The sequence below is a fragment of the Cylas formicarius genome, unplaced genomic scaffold, assembly GCF_029955315.1.
Source record: "Cylas formicarius isolate icCylForm1 unplaced genomic scaffold, icCylForm1.1 PGA_scaffold_4__25_contigs__length_36172078, whole genome shotgun sequence".
NCBI classification, from domain to species: Eukaryota; Metazoa; Arthropoda; class Insecta; order Coleoptera; family Brentidae; genus Cylas; species Cylas formicarius.
Genome location: NW_026844334.1, coordinates 28,824,871 through 28,844,620, shown reverse-complemented (window position 1 = coordinate 28,844,620; position 19,750 = coordinate 28,824,871). Strand labels below are relative to the sequence as shown.

The following is a 19,750-nucleotide window of genomic DNA, read 5'->3' as shown; positions in this document are numbered from 1 at the left end:
ATTATCATTTGATACGGATCATTCTTCTCCAGTTATTGAATAATAAAATCGTATAAAAATGTTTCTAAAATTTTGTTGCCAATTTTTATACCGAATTTATATATACTCCTCAATTTTGTAACAGTCTATTTTTCACCGTTAGCGCTTCTGCCAATTCGTCAAGAACCCTGGTAAAATTTTCGAACGAGAGGGTCTCCTTAGCAACACAGCCAATTTTTTATTTATGATCTTATTGCACTTATACGTTACTAGGTACAGTTAGCACAAGCCATTATAAGGATATTTCTAACGTAGTATTGGGAAATTTCGTGTAGTGGTGATAATCTTCTTCCAACCCTATATATAATGCCCCTGCGTCGCCTTCGCTGGTCTTGTGGCGACGTTACACGCCAGTGCATGTAAACATGTTTGCATACTTCCTTAGGTTGAGACCTTAGTACTTCTTGGATGGCTAGAGGCTGCTCGAAGTTGTAACGGTTATTGTAGTCATTGCTTTCGTTCGTCCTGGTATATTCCTGCGACATCCCTCGCACTCGAGGCTCCGTAGCCTTGCCTGTCTCTATTCTAGTTGTCGCTCCTTAAAAGGAGAGCGATCAAATCAGTATCCAAGGCTCTAAGAGAAGATATGCACCACATGGCTATTTCAGGTTAGTTGGTTGCTGGTCCCTGTATTCGGGTTGTTATGCATAGAGGGAGCATTTTAGTACCTACCTGGCTGTTATTTGTACACACCTCCCTGATTCTTGACTTAGAAGTCAGTATTTCTTTCAGTATTTGGTTTGCCGGCATTGTTTACGTCCGTCGCCTCCCATCACCTGACAGGTGTTTGGCGGTGTTGCCGGAATGCATAGATTTCGATGTAAGCTAGTCCAATAAATAAAAATTACGTTCTCTTGGTCGTTGGTCTAGGGTTATGTGTTTACTCGTTTAGCGCAGGTATCATTGCCCTACACGCCATCCTTTCCGTAGCACACAAGCATCATTTGTCTCGTGTAGTCGTAGGTCATACAATATGCGAAACTTGGCAGCATGTATTTTTGGCGTCTTATTTAGTTTGGAGGAAGGCCGTAGTGTTCCGAAAGTAAGAGATACTAAAGTGGATTCTTCGCGTGTGCGAGTGAGATGGATAGTATTTTCGGTTTTACGATGTACTTCCGGCAGGAAGTCTCGCGGAGCAATCGTTTAGTCATTTTGGAGTAATCGTTTAGCAAGCAGTTGTGGTGGATAGTGTTGCTGGCGGTTCGCTTGTTTTTCTGTGGTGAAGAGCACCCAGAACCCATTTTTGTTGGGGAGTAAAAAGCGAAAACCGCTGCGTGTGTGAGTTGTTGTGTAGAAGCCGAGAGGGATGCGAGTGAGGCCGTTCCAGGGCTTATTGGGATTTGGCTGAACAGCTCACGCACCATTTTGTGGGATTATCGGCTCCCGCCACCACGTGCTATTGATTCCGCCTTCGATCACTAGGGATCCTATAACACTGCTGTGCATAGAGGCGCTAAGCCGGTTAGCTTCCGTCGTTTGGAGTTGTGGTAATTGCCGCCATTGGTTTGTGTTGTATTCAGACTGCACGAGTCGTTAAGCGAGCAGAAGCGTGGAAAACCCTCGCTAGAGGTAAGAATCTTCCGCTATAGTACACTGTAAACTGAGGAATTTGTTTACAGGGTTTCCTACTTGGCGTTTAGTTCCCGGTTTTAATTTCCGATTGGTTGTTTCTCTGTTTTGGATCTTCCTTTTTTTTTCTGGATCTTGGACTTGCCTGTTCTACCTGCCTCCTACCTGGCACGTTTGGATTTATGGCTGGCTTGGTTTGGGTACTACACGTTCCCGAGCAGCACGCGCACCACTTAGAAGTTCGTGCCCGCAACACGGTGTAAGCGTACGCAGCAGTGCCGTACTAGGAAGGTTGGAGCTAGGAGAGTAGACGAGTGAAACCTTACGGTTATCTATCGGTTATACACCTGAGTCAGCTTAGGTCATTTAACGTATGTAAACTTAAATTATTAGTAATGACCCTCGATTGTGTTGTAACTATAGACATCCTCGTTTAGTGTCGAAGCTCGGTAGCTTCCCTCTCATACTATGCGCATTGTTCGAAGATATATGACGTCATAAATCGCTCGTTCGGTTTCGCGCTATCTATCCAGTCGACTTGAAACTACCGGCGGTTGACTCTAATCCTTGCGGCACTATAGCGGGGTAACTAATAAGATCACGTTCCGATTAACCGACTTTACCTTTCCCTTTTTACATTTGACTTATTTTATTTTATTTTATATATATATACTCATGTACCAACATTTGTACAATTAAACTCTAATACTCCGTGTCAACCGAGTTTGTTGTTATTGTGACCTCTCATTGGGATTGGGGTTCTCAACTCGAATAATCACTTCGTATTTAGTGGGAAGTCGAGTGCACAGTAATAAACTCTATCTCCTTAGCGGGTTAGGTAGTGTATAAATACGTGGCGCCCTTATAAAAACTCCCCACGCCCTTCTCCACTGTTTAAAAGCTGGCGGCCGCTACCGATACCCTTCTTGCCAATACTGTGTCTACGAGTGGCCCCATCTGACTTCCGCTAGACTGAGGGTCGTGCTTTAAAATATCGCCACATTTTTGGCGCCCAACGTGGGGCCATTATTTTTTTTGGAAGCCATTTTTTGTGGTTATTAGTATTGTTTTTTGTTTGGCAATTTAAGATTCTAAAACTTGGTTGACATGTGTATTAAGAGTATCGCGTATACGATTACCGATATCTAACTAGTACCTTGATTTTTTTTTTTTTTTTTATTCGGCTTATCCTGCCCGCGTTGTGTTGTTTAGTTCAAGGGTGTAAGTGGACTTCTGGTATATATGGTGTGATATATTGGTAAGAAGTAGTTGAGAGTTTAGTGGCGAGTGGTAGTCTATAGCGTCATTTAGGGACCGCTCACAACGTATTTGATTCGTATAAGCTCGCAGCAGGATGGGACGCCGTATGAACGTAAACTGTCTTACGAAAGACGAACTGACGTATGAGCTCACTTGGAGAGGTATTGCTCTGCTCCTTAACTATGGCTAGACAGCTTGAGAGGTGTGGCGATAGCCTGCACTATCCTACATATTCTTTCAATTTCCAAGAAGATTCGTGGAAAGTTGCGAAGAAGTTGGACAGCTTGTTACCACAGCTGGAAAGGTTCTCAGGCTCGAGCAAAAGCAATGAGTATATGAGGCTCCAGAGCAGAGTAAACCACGTACTGGGCAAAATCAATAATACAACACCGACTAACCCAGAGGAGAACAGTGTAAAGGCAATATTGGTAGCCGAAGCATTAACGGCTCTGGGACGTTTGGAGATCAACGCGACTGACTTAAGAGGTAGCGCTGACTCAGACGAGGACCATGCGTTGCAATCCGTAGTACCACAAGGCCGGACGGAGTTAGGGTTTCTGCAGACCAACAGAGAGTTAGTCCTGCAAGTCCAGTCCGGGTCAAAGATGTCATATGTTACAATTGTAACCAACCAGGTCACCTTTCTGTAGGTTGTGCTGCCTCAAGAAAGATTGCTTGTTTCGGTTGTAGTAGAGTAGGGGTTACCAAGAGGAATTGTCCTGCGTGTAATAAGCAGGGAAACGCAAATCGGCGCTCGTAGGAGGTCGAACTCCGAGACAGCCGTTAATACACCGACCGAATCCTTCACTCCTATCTTAGACTTTATATTAAGACATGCCGGAAAAGACGAAAGACCTTATTTGGAAATTGACATTTACGGGCATACGTTACTCGGATTGCTTGATTCGGGAGCGTCGCGGACATTTCTGGGAATTCAAGGATGGAAAATGGTCAAGTGTTTGGGTGTTACGCTTAATTCGAGTAATAAATCCTTGTGCACGGTAGCAAATGGACAGAGTGCGGAAAGCATCGGAACTGTTGAGCTACCGTTACGACTGAGGGATAGACTTCGTTTGGTGGAGGTTGTGGTGGTTCCTGAGTTACCTCATACACTTATTTTAGGCACAGATTTCTGGGTTGCGATGGGTATTGTGCCGGATTTACGTCAGAATGAGTGGCATTTCTCAGATAACCCAGATTCTATTTGTTCTATCACCTCTGAGCAATTGTCCACCCTCACTCCTTTCGAAAAACAATGCTTGGATAAACTTGTCAACAAATATAAGACCCTCATGGGAGAGAGCATCGGCTGTACCAACCGTGTAGAGCACAAAATAGAGACCAAAGCGGCTCCAATTCGCCAACGTCCTTACAAAGTATCACCGGTCATTCAGAAACACATAGATGACGAGATTGAAGAAATGTTGAGATTAGGGGTCATCTAACGAAGTAATAGTCCTTGAGCTTCACCAGTGGTGATGGTGCAAAAGAAAAATACTGGAAAATATCGATTTTGCGTGGACTACTCCTACTAGTCTCGGAGATCCTGGACAAACTCAAAGACGCAAAGTACCTGTCTTCACTTGACATTAAAAGTGCATTTTGGCAAGTGCCAATTGAAGAGTCGTCCAAGGCCATGACAGCTTTTATTTGTGGAAGGGGCTTGTTCCAGTTCAAGAGAATGCCATTCGGCCTCCATAACGCACCAGCCACCTGGCAGAGACTTATTGACAACATAATTGGCTATGATTTGCAGCTTTACGTTTACGTTTATTTAGATGACCTTGTCATAGTGACGCAGACGTTCGAAGAGCACCTTAGGGTACTGGAGGAGGTGTTGCGAAGACTGAAAGAGGCGAACGTCACGGTCAGTTGGGACAAGTGTCAGTTGTGTCGACCAGAGATGGTCTATTTGGGTTATGTTGTAGATAGGCGAGGTCTTAGAGTTGTCCCCAATAAAGTAAAAGCTATGATAGAACTTCCCCAACCTAGGACAGTTCGAGAAGTGCGTGGAATTGTAGGCACCTTTTCTTGGTATAGGCGTTTTGTGGACAATTTCTCGTCCATTATCGCCCCGATCACCGCGTTGACGAAGAAAAACCATAAATTTGACTGGACCCCGGAATGCGAGAAGTCCTTTGTTAAGATTAAAGAGTTATTGGTTGCTGCTCCGATTTTGACGTGTCCCGATTATTCAAATGAATTCGTAATACAGACCGACGCATCGGGTTATGGAATTGGTGCTGTGTTGACTCGACCTTGTCCTGAGGGCGACAGAGTGGTGTGCTATCTGAGCCGCTTGCTTACTAAACAGGAAAGAGTTTACCATACCACCGAGCGCGAATGTTTAGCTGTGGTCTGGGCAATAGAAAAACTGCGCCCATATATTGAGGGTATTCCTTTCAAAGTTATTACGGACCATTTTAGTTTGAAATGGCTACACAACCTCAAGGAGCCTAGCGGAAGACTCACTCGCTGGTCTGTTAAATTGCAGCAGTACCACTTCGAAATAATTCACCGTAAGGGTAAAGATCTGGCCGTTCCGGACATGTCTCGTGCAGTACCGGTTGTTGATGAAATTCGTGAAGAACGAGTTCGGCGCGTTGATATAAGAGATCGGTGGTACAATTGTATGGTTAGTAGAGTTACAGGTTCTCCACTGAAATTTATGAATTGGAGGTATTCAGATGGGAAGCTGTACAAGTATGTTAAGCAGCAGTACCCTGATCTTGTTGCCCCAGGTGATTATTGGAAGCTCGTCATCCTAAACGACGACAGGCGGAGACTTATTGCAGCAGCCCATGATCCACCCACTGCGGGCCACGGAGGTGTTTATAAGACCTTCCATAGGTTAATGGAAAAGTACTGCTGGCCAAAGATGCGTCAAGATGTAGCTGTTTATGTGAGTAGATGTCAGATTTGTGCGGCTCACAAGTGTGACCCTCAAGGAAAAAGGGATCAGATGATTTCCCACCCTAAACCTTCTCGACCCTAGGAAGTAATTCCCACAGATCTGGTAGGACCGCTTCCGAGATCTACAAAGGGTAATTCCTGGATCCTTGTGGTCACTGATTACTTGAGTAAGTTTTCCCTGGTGTTTCCTATGCGTAGCGCGACAGCACAAATGGTTATAAATCGTATAGAGGAGCAAGTATTCATGATTTTCGGAGTTCCCCGGCTTCTCCTTTGCGATAACGGACCCCAGTATAAAAGCCGTGAATTTAAAAAGTTCACAGATAGTTTCCAGGTTAAAATCCAATACAATTCCAATTATCATCCAAGAGCTAACCCGACGGAAAGAACTAATCGAACTTTAAAAACCATGCTGTGCTGTTATGTCCAGGATAATCATAGGAAGTGGGATGATCAGATTCACAGGTTGGCCTGTGCGATTAGGACCGCAACTCACGAGACCACCAAAGTTTCCCCATTCTTTGTGAATTTTGGCAGAAACATGTGCTTATCTGGCGACGACTATTCTAATAAAGATCTGTTCGATAACGAAAATGGTGCTCAGACTGCTGGCGAGAGCAAAAGTGGAGCTTTCCGGAATTTATTTGCTGAAGTTAAGAGAAGATTGGAGGCTGCTGCGGAGAGAATCGTTGCTAAGTATAATTTGCGGAAGCGAGTTCCCGATTTCGTCGTGGGTCAGAGAGTTTATCAGCGAAATATTTCTCTAGCAAGTTAGCTCCAAAATTTTTTGGACCGTTTCTGATTCGTCGGAACGTTTCTCCGTGGACGTACGAACTCCAGGAACCGTCTGGGGAAGTCTTGAGTGGTAGTTCGCACGCTAAAGACCTTAAGTCTGCGGCGGAGCCTCCGGATTAAGTGTGAAAGACGCGGGTCCGGCCCTGTAGGCTGGGGCCTCCATCTGTAGAGTTGTGGTGTTGTTTCGTGCGTTCTTCTGATCGGTTACTCTGCAGTTGGTAGTTAGAGTACTCCTACTCTGGGTACCAGAGGAGGTAGAAGTCCTCCAAGAGCTCGAGTAGTTTCCGCATCACGGGCTTACTCGTATTGTGCGTGCACCACTTGGTTCTGTGGGTTCTCCCCGTCTTGTTAGTAAGTGGTTTTGATAGTCGTAGAGAATTCCAATGGTTATCGTTGTAAGTGTGGGGCGTCGGTTCCAGCCGGACTACCCCAGTGGTGCTTTAATTCTCTATTGCGGAATCACGGGTTGTTTAGGATCACTTTGAGTGTACCCTTTTTATTAGGTTAGGTTAGGTTAGGGGTTGATCAATTTTTCGCACTACAGGCCCTTTTGGAGGCTGGTGTTGTCGGATTCCGTGCCAATAGTCTGCGATTGGGAGGGCAGGCGTTGGGGGCGATTTGTCGGCTAAGCACTGGTGGCAGCTGTGCTTGTATAGTGGGTGGTCGCTACTGCGTGCTGCCTCAGCCCCTTTCGGAGAGGTGTGGCAGACCGGGGATAGAGTCCTTTAAGGGAACACCCTATTTAGTTTTTTGTTTGGCAGGTCACCTAAAATTTTAGTTTGGTGGGTACTATAATTCACCCCTATTGTTGGGTAGGTTTGGTTGCTGATTTGTGGGTGCGGAAAGTTTACTTCCTCGGTCATACTAATTCTAATAATTTATCCTCACCCAAGTCCTCATGGAGAGTAGGGTAATTTCAGGTGCCGTTAGCCTCACTAGCGCCACCTTAACAATTTCACTTGGTTATTGGTATATGAGGTGTTTGACGTGTGCGGAGGGTCGGCTATATTTTTGTAGGTTGAGTTTATCATTTATAGCCGTAGTGTTCCGAAAGTAAGAGATACTAAAGTGGATTCTTCGCGTGTGCGAGTGGGATGGATAGTATTTTCGGGTTTACGACGTACTTCCGGCAGGATGTCTCGCGGAGCAATCGTTTAGCCATTTTGGAGTAATCGTTTAGCAAGCAGTTGTGGTGGATAGTGTTGCTGGCGGTTCGCTTGTATTTCTGTGGTGAAGAGCACCCGGAACCCATTTTTGTTGGGGAGTAAAAAGCGAAAACCGCTGCGTGTGAGTTGTTGTGTAGAAGCCGAGAGGGAGGCGAGTGAGTCCGTTCCAGGGCTTATTGGGATTTGGCTGAACAGCTCACGCACCATTTTGTGGGATTATCGGCTCACACCACCACGTGCTATTGATTCCGCCTTCGATCACTAGGGATCCTATAACACTGCTGTGCATAGAGGCGCTAAGCCGGTTAGCTTCCGTCGTTTGGAGTTGTGGTAATTGCGGCCATTGGTTTGTGTTGTATTCAGGCTGCACGAGTCGTTAAGCGAGCGGAAGCGTGAAAACCCTCGCTAGAGGTAAGAATCTTCCGCTATAGTACACTGTAAACTGAGGAATTTGTTTACAGGGTTTCCTACTTGGCGTTTAGTTCCCGGTTTTAATTTCCGATTGGTTCTTTCTCTGTTTTGGATCTTCCTTTTTTTTTCTGGATATTGGACTTGCCTGTTCTACCTGCCTCCTACCTGGCGCGTTTGGATTTATGACTGGCTCGGTTTGGGTACTACACGTTCCCGAGCAGCACGCGCACCACTTAGAAGTTCGTGTCCGCAACACGGTGTAAGCGTACGCAGCAGTGCCGTACTAGGAAGGTTGGAGCTAGGAGAGTAGACGAGTGAAACCTTACGGTTATCTATCGGTTATACACCTGAGTCAGCTCAGGTCATTTAACGTATGTAAACTTAAATTATTAGTAATGACCCTCGATTGTGTTGTAACTATAGACACCCTCGTTTAGTGTCGAAGCTCGGTAGCTTCGTATTTAGTGGGAAGTCGAGTGCACAGTAATAAACTCTATCTCCTTGGCGGGTTAGGTAGTGTATAAATACGTGGCGCCCTTATAAGAACTCCCCACGCCCTTCTCCACTGTTTAAAAGCTGGCGGCCGCTACCGATACCCTTCTTGCCAATACTGTGTCTACGAGTGGCCCCATCTGACTTCCGCTAGACTGAGGGTCGTGTTTTAAAATATCGCCACAATTTTAGTATTCCGTGGTGCGATCGCGTTCTTGGTACATGGCGATGTTGATGCAATGAAGATTATTCTTCTACTGACGACTCAGTTATGGTCGCAAATGCATCAGTTTATTAAAACGCGCGTTACAATCATGAGAATCACAACGATCCATCCAATCTCCTATATTGCAATCGTAAAACAATAATGGAAATTAAAAGCGCGGGCAACACAATAAATGGTTCCCATGAGCGAGTTATTAATTTGTAATGCTAGAAATGCTGCTAATTAATGTTGCGGTCATAAAAATAACTATTTCGTAAAGGTTCTAGTGATTGATTGCCTCTGAACCCTTCTTAAATGTGAGTCCGCAAACCACAGCACATATTATATTATCTCTATTCCATTCCCATTCCTAGTATAATATAATAAAATTATAATAAAATATTGCCCGCCTAATTTATTTAAAATAGAAAATGTCAATAATTATATATACTTAGAAATAAGCGCCGAAATGTGTGTTAAAGTGTGCAATTGCATTTTTTTTGTCTCTTGTTGATTTAAAAAAAAGTAGTTTTTGAGATATTCTGCATCAGTTAATAAATTAAATATTAAACAAGTACTGTTACTTTAATTGACAATAACAAAAACAAATAAGTTTAAATATTAGGTCTGTTTTTATTAATTTTTTCGCTTCGTTTTTGTTTAGTCTTTTTACATCAAAAACTTATGCGGGTGCAAATGTAGGCTCGCACCCATTTCGATCTGGGCAAAATCACGTGGTTTCGAGCACAGCTACTTTCTCCCGCTCAGTGTCGGTTCGAATTTGAAACTGTGAACTGCTTAAAGATAGGAACACACTGTTCTGACGTGTTGTGATACGTTATGTCGTGATGACCCGTAAACATATTACACTGATGCATCATGACGCGTAATATGCAGTACATATATCGTTTGCGTTCATTCTTCAACATGATCTCAAGCTCATCAGATAAATTTCAAATAAAACATAAATTAAAATGTTGAATAAAATCTAACTTACCTGTACTCTTCATGTCTTTTGCTATCTCTTTCCATGCCTCCCGTCTCATATTTTCATTTCGGTAATGCTGAGAATTTATGTTAAATAAACATTGATGATTTCTTACGATTTCAATAAGGACAATTACATCCATTTTTTAAAAAATCGAAGAGCTGCTACTTGAGGTCGAGAACGTTCTGACGGCTCTAACGCTTGTGTTGGCGGGCGACAAAAATCTGGTTCGATTGCATTTTATCGCGACACGACATGTCAGAACGGGTCAGACAGCGTAGCATCAGATGAATGTGAACGCTGCACATTTAAATACACTGTTTTGATTAATGCAGCGTGACGTAGCATCACGATATAGGACAACACGTCAGTAACATGTGTTCCCGCCTTAAAAGTGTTGATATTGTTTTTAAAAGCTCACGGAAATATACAAATTTTAAGGTACATTGTTTTTTATTTTGTAAGAATATATGACGATTTTAGAAGAAAAATTATATTAACCGTTATATGTTTTACTCTAGTTATTGAAAACATAATTTTATCTGAAACAGATAATCCATTTTCCTAAAAAATAGACAGAGGGATTTTGCTTCATAAAATGATAAGCGTTGGTTCTTTAAGGATTCTGTTGGGCCAAATGAGCTTCAAGTAAATTATTTATTAATGTGTTTGTTGTTTTGTGATGTAATTTAAAATATTAAACATGAGAGCTAGATATAAAAGTATCATAATTGTGCAGGAGAGAGTTTTACGGCTCTGTAAACAAGAAAGTTGATAACCGATGATTTTTGGGTCGTATGGTGATTTGACAATGCATTAAAGTATCGGTCTGTGTGCGTAGGTTTTCTGTAAACACAATGATCTGATGGTCTGATTGATAAAAATATCTAAGAATGGGAGGTTGTTATTAGTTTCTATTTCAATGGTAAAACGTATGTTGGGTGTATAGAGTTTAAATCCCTAAGAAAATCTGAGAGTCCATCTGAGAGTCTATAGAAATCTATAAGCAACCTAACAATCCTAATCGAGACTCTGGTATCTACCTACCAATCAGTCATCAGAGACAGTGTTTATGCCCCTCATTTAGCTCCGTCCCCCTCAAACAATATAAAAGCAAGTACAGAGTAAAATAACGTTAGCTAGTTCTACTCGATAAAAACCGACGTAGGAGGAATCCAGAAGTTTCATAAAAAGTATTACAGTAGCCTGTGGAAGTTTCTTTGAAAACCAGATTATCCGCTTCAAAAGAATTAAAATGTTTCATAGAAATCACGACACTTAGAGGCGAAGGGTGGAATGTTATATACAGATGAAACACATATACATAGTAGCCATACACAAGATAAGAGCTGGTTCGATGAGGAGAAAATGGATTGATTGGAAAATAGATTGTTGACTTTTCGATCAGGTAAAAAAAATATATCTTTTTAAAAATATTTTACAGAAACCAGTAAAAAAATGTCAATATTAACGAAAACTTATTCAAATCGCAAATTTTATCATATACTTTTTTCAGTAAATAAGTATAAAAATGTATTTGCAAGGCATAATTTTTCACAAGTTACTATTGAGGAATGGGCTAAAATTTGCAAGCATGTGACGAAACACGAACAAGAACTCATGTATTGGACGATACGATTGATGGTATGCAGTTCACAGTAAATTCTGGATACTCCGAGTGACGTTGAATTTGACAGTTCCGGCAGCAGGGTATTGTTCTATCAAATTCAGAATAGAAATACAACCGAATTTTTTTGTCCTATAACGACTTTGTGAAAAAAACATCTTTTATTTGCATTATTTATTATCGTATTACTTACTATTAAACAAATAAGGAAAAGCTTCTAAAAGATAATTTCAGTTTTTTTTGCTGACGACAAAATTACTACTGCGAACAACAATAAATTTATTAATTTGATGCTTGTGAATATATTTGAATGTAACTTCTTTCAAAACAAAACCTTTTTTAGTACCCTAGTGTTTTGAGGCATTATGTAAATGCGTGTAAGATTTAAAAAATGTTAATAAAAACATCGCATAATTAGTTTCTTATTAACATCTTACACATCACGCCACTGGTAGAACAAATTACCGCTGCTCGAGACAGACAGAAGAGAGTGAGAGACGACAATCACGTTTGCACAGAAAGCAATGACATCAAAGTACTCTTTACTAAATAATCGGATTCTACTGTTAGTAGCGGATACTGTTAGTAGCGGATATTAAGATCAAACTCAAAAAAATAAAGAAACCAACAAGAAAAATCAAGATTGATACGCACCAATTGAGAGACATCAATATCACGAGAAACGTTTCCAAGGATGTAAATAGAAATGTACAAAAACAAAAATAAAATGAAGGCGCAAACAGCAATGAAAAGAAGCAAGAAGACATGTAGAGAAAAATTCATGCAGAAAATATAGTAGACAAAGCCAAACACAAAAACGACACGACTGGATGACAGATGAGATTGTCAGGTTAATGGAAGAAAGCTCTGGGTCGGGACGATGTACATGTGCAAGTGTTAAAGCTTATTGAAGGACAACACTTGACTGCTTGAGTTACCCAACCTTTACTTTAACAAAATGTCATATGTCAGGCAATAATTTTGTTAATTATATTGCTCTATTACGTTCTAGCTTTTGGGTGCTGAGAAAAGTCAAGTCAAACAATAGTGTCCCGGGACCAAAAAGGTTTTCGGGACCTAATTCTAGTTACCGACAGTAGTCCCAAAAGTCCCGAAACTCAATACACATTTTAATTCCAAATTACGCTATAAATATCGGGCACTCGCAACAACTCAAATTTTTATTCTTCAATGTTTTCCCCTTGGCGAGCATAAGCAATTTAACCATCATGCACAAACAAAAACATTCCAAATTGATGTTTTCTTTGTAATCCATCTATTGAAGACCGTCTCTACACTTACAACAAACACTACTATACATCAAAGTTATATAACATATTTAATATTTGTCAGCAAATTTCGCTACTACATAACTTGATAGATAGGATCTATTTGTAGTCGGTAAATATCAAAAGATGTTGTCCAGACTTGGCAAATGTGTAATTTAGCCGCTTGTGTTTAAAGGACTGTTGTTCAACAACAGTCCTTTAAACAACAACAGTTGTTGTTTGACATCCAATCATTTTAACGAAGTTAAGATACAATAGAAGTTTGAAAAAAAATAGAATTGAAATTAAAGTTCAAAAAAGTGAAATGAAATTAAAAAGTAACAATAAATAAATAATAATAAAATGGAATCAAATCTTTAACAGACAAAATAATGTAAGTCACAAGGCATACAAACCGTTTTTTTAACTTCCCTTGTTTTATGTAACGAAATGGGTTTTAGGACCATAGACGTACAAGACTATTTTTTTATATAACCGTACCATAGGCGTTATTCTTGTAAATTGTATAATTGTTGCAGTATTATCTTTGAGACTTGTAAAATTCACATTGCAAAGTTGAGAAACAGTAGCAAGTTTTGACAAAAGGTCTTTTTCTCGTGATGGGTCAACCTGAGTCCACCTATCCAATGTTCTTGTCTGTTATTTAGGTATACAGTAACTGGACCGCTATTGTGTTAATGTGTTGGCTAACTGAAAGGCCTTCCAAATAATTTTCAATGCTTTCTTGAAATAAATCTAAATATCGAGGGCATGTCAGATATCCATCAAGAAAAATCGGTCCGATTATTTGGTTAGCTAGCACACAGGAACACGCAACCACACAGGAACCCATCTACGACCCAGTATTTTTACTGGTTCAATTTTATATGGGTTTGTACATATGATTATTCGTAACTGCCGTCGTGAAGGCTGTTTCGACAGCAAAAATATTTTTTCCAAAAAATCGGGAACGTGATATATTCCTCGACATTTCTTGACAATATTGTAAGCGTTGAATTTTATTTCCTTCAGATAAGCTTTGAAGCTTTTCCTATTCTGAGTAACCCATTTTCGTAAATGAATATTGACAACTGAACGCCTGACAAACTCCATCAACATCTGCTTAGTCAATCAAAAATTTAAACTTTTCGTTATAACAGAAAATATATGGGGTGATCTATTGAAAAATAAAAAACTTGCTACTGCCTTCCAACTCTGGTCTAAAACATAATACTGCAAAAATTGTAGAACTTTTGTATTAATATAGAAAATAACCTCGTACATCGAGAAAATTTACTGTTTTTATTTACAAAGTTTATACTTTTAAGAAAATATGTGAACAACTAAATGATTTCTAAATGCAAATGTTAGTATTATATATATATATATATATATATATATATATATATATATATATATATATATATATATATATATATATATATATATATATATATATATATATATATATATATATATATATATATATATATATATATATATATATATATATATATATATATATATATATATTTTTTTTTTTTTTTTTTTTTTCACGTATTCACTGTAGTGTTCGAAAAAAAAAGTGTATGAAAAAAATACAGAAGACAAAAGTTTTGAAATAAAATATAAAATAAAAAATACATATTTTTTAAGTCATTGCGGAATTTTTTATATAAATTTAGTTTAGGAAGAATGGTAGAGGGAATCTAATTCAATCCTACCATTCAATTAAAAACAAAAACAAAATGTGTGTTCACTTTTCTTTTGACCCAACTTAATATATAACAAAGTATTTTTATTTTAAACAAGGAATCACTTTTGTTTTTACCCTGTGGAAACCGAGATCCGAAAATAAAAAATGAGTTAATAAAAGTCGAAATATTTTAATTTAATGCGTTAATAAAAGTCAAAATATTTTAATCCTATCTATATAGCCTCCCCTTCTCCTATGTTAGATATTTGTCGACCATATAGGACAGCTCAAATGCGAGGAGTATATAAATAATTTGATAAAGTGGAATATCTCAGTATTTCAAAACTAATTGTTGCTTGACTTGCTACCGGACACAAAACCAAAAACCTTTAATAGCCCTTTTCAACTTTTCGTTCGTTTTGTCGATTTTTTGTAGAAATATATGCAAACAAAAATTAAAGAGATACAATTTTACCCAATATTTACTCGCCTAACTTCGCACTACAAGCGGGTTGCCTTAACGAACAGGAGTAGAATGAATAATCTCAAGCGAGGTTTCACCACTTTGGCCTAGATTGTTTTTTTATTTCTCAATTTTTCAAAATTCTACTTACGTATGATATTGCGCTTGGAGAAAATTAAATTCTTCTTTGATCCGTTCCAGAGTGTCCGCTATTGTGAACTTAATTTGACCACCTTGTGGCGATGGACCCTGAAAATCAAAACAACGTAACATAAGAATAATAATATTTATATATGTATTATTACAATGGCCCCTAAATATTGGGCCGCTCAAAACGTGGATATATTTGGGAATGGTATTATTCCATCTGATAAAGAATATAAAAAATTTGTTATAATCTTTGATAATAAACTTATATTTCATATAAAAATAAAAACGTTCTGAACATTAAGTAAAAAAAACTCTCTGGAAAGCAGTAGCACCGACTTAATTATTATTGAAATTATTGTAATAAAAAGTCCGCAACTCCTCGATTTATTCACCACCTTAAACGAATCGATCATGTACCATTTGGCGTGTTTTCTAAACAAACTACTTAAAGGTGGATGTCCCTCATGGCTTGTAAAAATTCCATTCATTGCCGCGGAACTCGTTTAAACTGCCAGTATGAAATACCCAAAATTAGGAAGACCACGATTAAAAGCTTTATCTGGTACACATCTGTTAGACTGCTGTTTACAAAACTTCTGGATTCCTCCTGCGTCAGTTGTAGATGAATCGAGCATACTGACGGTTGCCCAATCATCCTGTCGGCATCTTGAGATCTTAACTAAAACTGGCATTCTACTCTGTACCTGCTAATATATTGTTTGAAGGGGGCGTGGTGAAAGCTACCCACCTGAGTCGCTGTTAAGATGGTTTAGTTGCTTATAGATTCCTACAGATTTTCCTTGGTAGAAGAATTAATTACATGCAAGAATTTTAGATTTATCGAATAAAATTTGATCCGATTTCGTGATTGTGTCCGGCAAACTACTGATGCGCCTATTTGTCGTAGATTCAGATTCTTCCAGCCTAGTTGATATTTTTCGTCCGGTCTCTCCAATGTAATTTTTGCCGCATATGTATGGAATGCTGTAAATTCCTGGTATTTCAAACGGATTTTTGTCTCTGACGGCTCGAAGATGGGAGATTTTTGGACAAGTGGTAAATTTGTGTTGACGTTATATTATAGTATGATAGTATGATAATATGACGATGCATTAATGTATGGGTCTGTGGGTGTAGGTTTAGGTGTAGAATGACCCAATGTTAGGTCTGACTTTCTATTGACAAGAAAATTTAAGAATTGGAGATTATTATTATTAGTTTCTAATTCAATGTAATGGTTTTTAATTGTTCAATTAAATGAAAGGAATTACGTACGAAACCATCAGCTAGATATTCTGCTAGAGAATACATTGGAGAGAGCGGTCGAAAAATATCAACTCGGCTCAAAGAACATGAAAGAGCCTTAAGACTCATCAACAACCGACGCAGGTGGAATCCAGAAGATTTGTAAATAGTATTACAGTAGCCTGTGAAAGTTTCTTTGAAAAATTATCTGTTAGACTGCTTAATCAATAGCCTCAGATTAACCAAGCATAGAATATCTCTCTTTCCCCTATTAAATTTCATATTAGGAAACATTTTTTTACGGAAAAATGCCGGGATAATTAAAAATTTTCCTTTATATGCAGTATTATTATTGTGTGTTTTTTAGTTTTTATTTTGTTTAAATTTACATCTGCATATGCATATATTCTGGTATGTATGTATGTTGTATGTCTTGTTACTCACTCGGTTAAGTTAACAGCTCAGCTTACCTTCGCAGAGCTTAAAATAAAGGCGGTTTTATTTATTATTTTTGTTTTATTATTTATATATCATTCTAGTATCTAGGCGGTTAACACTATTTGCAGGGCCGAGTGGTGAGAAATTCTGAATAAAATTTTAGCTCACTTGCATAATATTTTATTTTAGGAAAATATATTTATTGATCAAAATAATAAATGATTTTTCAAAATTTTGGTTTCAAAATGTTGCAAAGATAGTTCCAGCTATTTTAAAAAAGTAAGTTATCTCAAATAATTATTAGTTTCGAAGATTAAACGTTATTTGCCAAAGACAAAGAGGAAAAGGCAGTTTCAATTGAGCTCTGAAGAAGCCAACTGGATGGCAAAACAGCAGCAATTTCGATTAATCAAAAATCGACGCCGGAGACTGAAAGATTGTATACATAAGATTTGAAAATAGTGGAAGTTTCTTTGAAAAAAAAATTACACAGAAGGAAAAGTTTGATTTATAATTTTTTCCATAACCAGTATTTATTTTGGTCATAGCGCCTAGATGTGTTTTCAAAATTCAATAAAATTTTTAAAAAAATGATTGGCCTAAATTAAGTCACCCAAATTTAAAATCGCTGCGTCCAGGCGTATAAAAGAGTGTTTCGACCTTCTGGTTACACCCGATATACTTTTATAATTAGTTTTTAATTGCGAAGGAATTTTACACATAACATTTATTTTTACATTACATTTTTACAAAATCAGTGAAATCCTAGAAATCCTATAAAATGATTCATCATCACAAGTAAATCCAAAATAGTAAAAAAAATATTTTGGATTTGTGGTGAAGTTCATTTTTTCCACATTGGAAATACTTATTGATTATGCTTTATTTTTTGAAAATATTTACTGGTGCGTGAATGCAACACTGGCTTCATCTGTGAAACAAAACTTTGTTATTGCAAATCTACACAAATCAGCGCATATAGAATAAACATCCAAAAATTGGTGTGTGCAGTGAACGTTACAGTTCGTCAAATATGGCATTTCCGAGGTATTTGACTCAAAAGGAATAAGAGGCGGCTATGGAGGCGATCGTGATGGATGAGGACAATAACAATGAAAGTCGTAAGTATTATTTGGATTTGCGTATTTTTATATATTGTAGCATTCCATTCCATGTAAATTTATGCTAAAAATAACGTGAAAAAATATTTACAGAACATATTAACGCAGTCTATATTCCACCCGACGTGGATGCCTTGACTGACGAAGAAGATATGAACAATAACATAAATCTACAAGAGTTTGGGGAACCAACTAGTATAGTTGGAACTTTCGAGTTGCATACACTGAATGATACAGCTGTCCTTCAACAGTCCTGTAATTCATCAACTACTGAACCTGAATGACCTACTGTTCCTGAATGGAACGACAGGCTTGTTTCTACCGTCAAATGGAAGAAAGGTTAGATTGAGTACACTCACACACCTATATCGGATGAATTTAGATCATGTGAGGAACTAAAAACAGGATTTCTGGAAAAACTTCGCTTGAAATATTTTTTATGTTTTTTTATGATGAAGTAATTGATTTGGTTTTAAAATTTGCTGTAAAATATGCTCAAGACAATAACCGCCATGAATTCTAGTTGCCAAAAAATGAACTTTTAAATTATGTAGGCATTTTATTGTTCTCGGGTTATCATTCATTGCCACATATTTAGCATTCTTGGTCTACTGATGAAGACAAAGGAATTGATCTTATAAAAAAATGTATGAGCCGCAATAGATTCCAATTGATAAAGCAAAACTTGCCCTTACCTGACAATAATCTGTTGGATAAAAATGATAAATTTTCAAAAGTTATACCCTTCTTTGATGTTTGGCATATTTTCGTTCAACTTATCCATAGATGAATAAATGGTACCTTACTTTGGCCGCCATTCCGGCAAAATGTTATAAGTTCGCTTTGGCTTCAAACTTTGGTGGCAATTTTTTTTTGACATTTTTTTCTCATCATTCAAACTATTTGTACATTTAAAAACTAATGGTTATTTTGCCACCGGTACTATCTGGGAAAATAGAACAAATAAATGTCCAATGGAAAATTGTAAATCATTTGGAAAAAAAGACCGCGGATCCTATCATTCAGCATATGAATCTGAATCAAAAATTTCTATTGTCCGTTGGCCGACAATTCAGTTATAACCGTGGCAAGTAATGTTTCTAGTGTAGATTCTGTCCAAAATGTAAAACGCTATAATATAAAAGAACGGAAAGATGTAAATATACCCCAACCTTATGTAATTGCTCAATACAATAGATATATGGGTGGGGTAGATTTATATGACAACGACATTGCTAATTACAGGTGCCAGGTATTTGGAAAAAAATGGTGGTGGCCGTTATTTTGTAACTCACTGGATAGATTAGTAGTGAATGCATGGAAATTGTATAATATTGTCAACGAACAAAAGATTTCTCAGGTAGTTTTAAATCTTACATTGCTTTACGACTTTTAAAAACTGATAAAACAATTACTCAAAGAAATCTTGCACATGCCATAGATGAAATGCGTTATGATAATCAAGGTACCTCATGATTGATCATGCTAATAAAGCCCGAAGGATATATAGAATCTGCCACACCCACACAATTTACGTTTGTAATAAGTGTAATGTGCATTTACGTACGTCATGCTTTGTAAAATATCACCAAAAATGAAACCGGGTGTGTTTTTGTATCAAATCACGTTCTATTTGGAAAATAATCTACAGGGTGCGGCAAAAACGTAGGCAGGATTTCAAATAGTGGTTGTTCAGTTTGTAAAACCGGCAACACTGTGTACGCACTCGCGTTAGGCAGACAAAAGTATGCAATTTTCAGTTATCGATATGGCTTGGAGCGGAGTGCATCGTGTTTTCGTTGTCGAGTTTATTAGAAATGGAGAACCTGTAATAGCAACGCAGCGCGCCTTTCGTAATCAGTTTGATGTTGGTCGGCATGGCAAGGTTCCGGATGGAAGAACAA

The 19,750-nt window shown here is 38.3% G+C and overlaps 1 protein-coding gene across 7 annotated transcripts in view; it reads right to left on the bottom strand.

The window, feature by feature from the left end:
- Positions 1 to 19,750, bottom strand: part of LOC132701621 (protein groucho-like) — a 135,775-nt gene that overhangs the window by 102,887 nt on the left and 13,138 nt on the right. For 6 of the 7 annotated variants that reach the window (XM_060669719.1, XM_060669715.1, XM_060669720.1 and 3 more), the window contains exon 2: positions 15,044 to 15,141. In XM_060669719.1, coding sequence (XP_060525702.1) covers positions 15,044 to 15,141 — 98 coding nt within the window. Of the gene's footprint in view, positions 1 to 416; positions 506 to 15,043; positions 15,142 to 19,750 lie in introns of those variants that run through there. The other variant, XM_060669721.1, reaches the window with a different exon arrangement.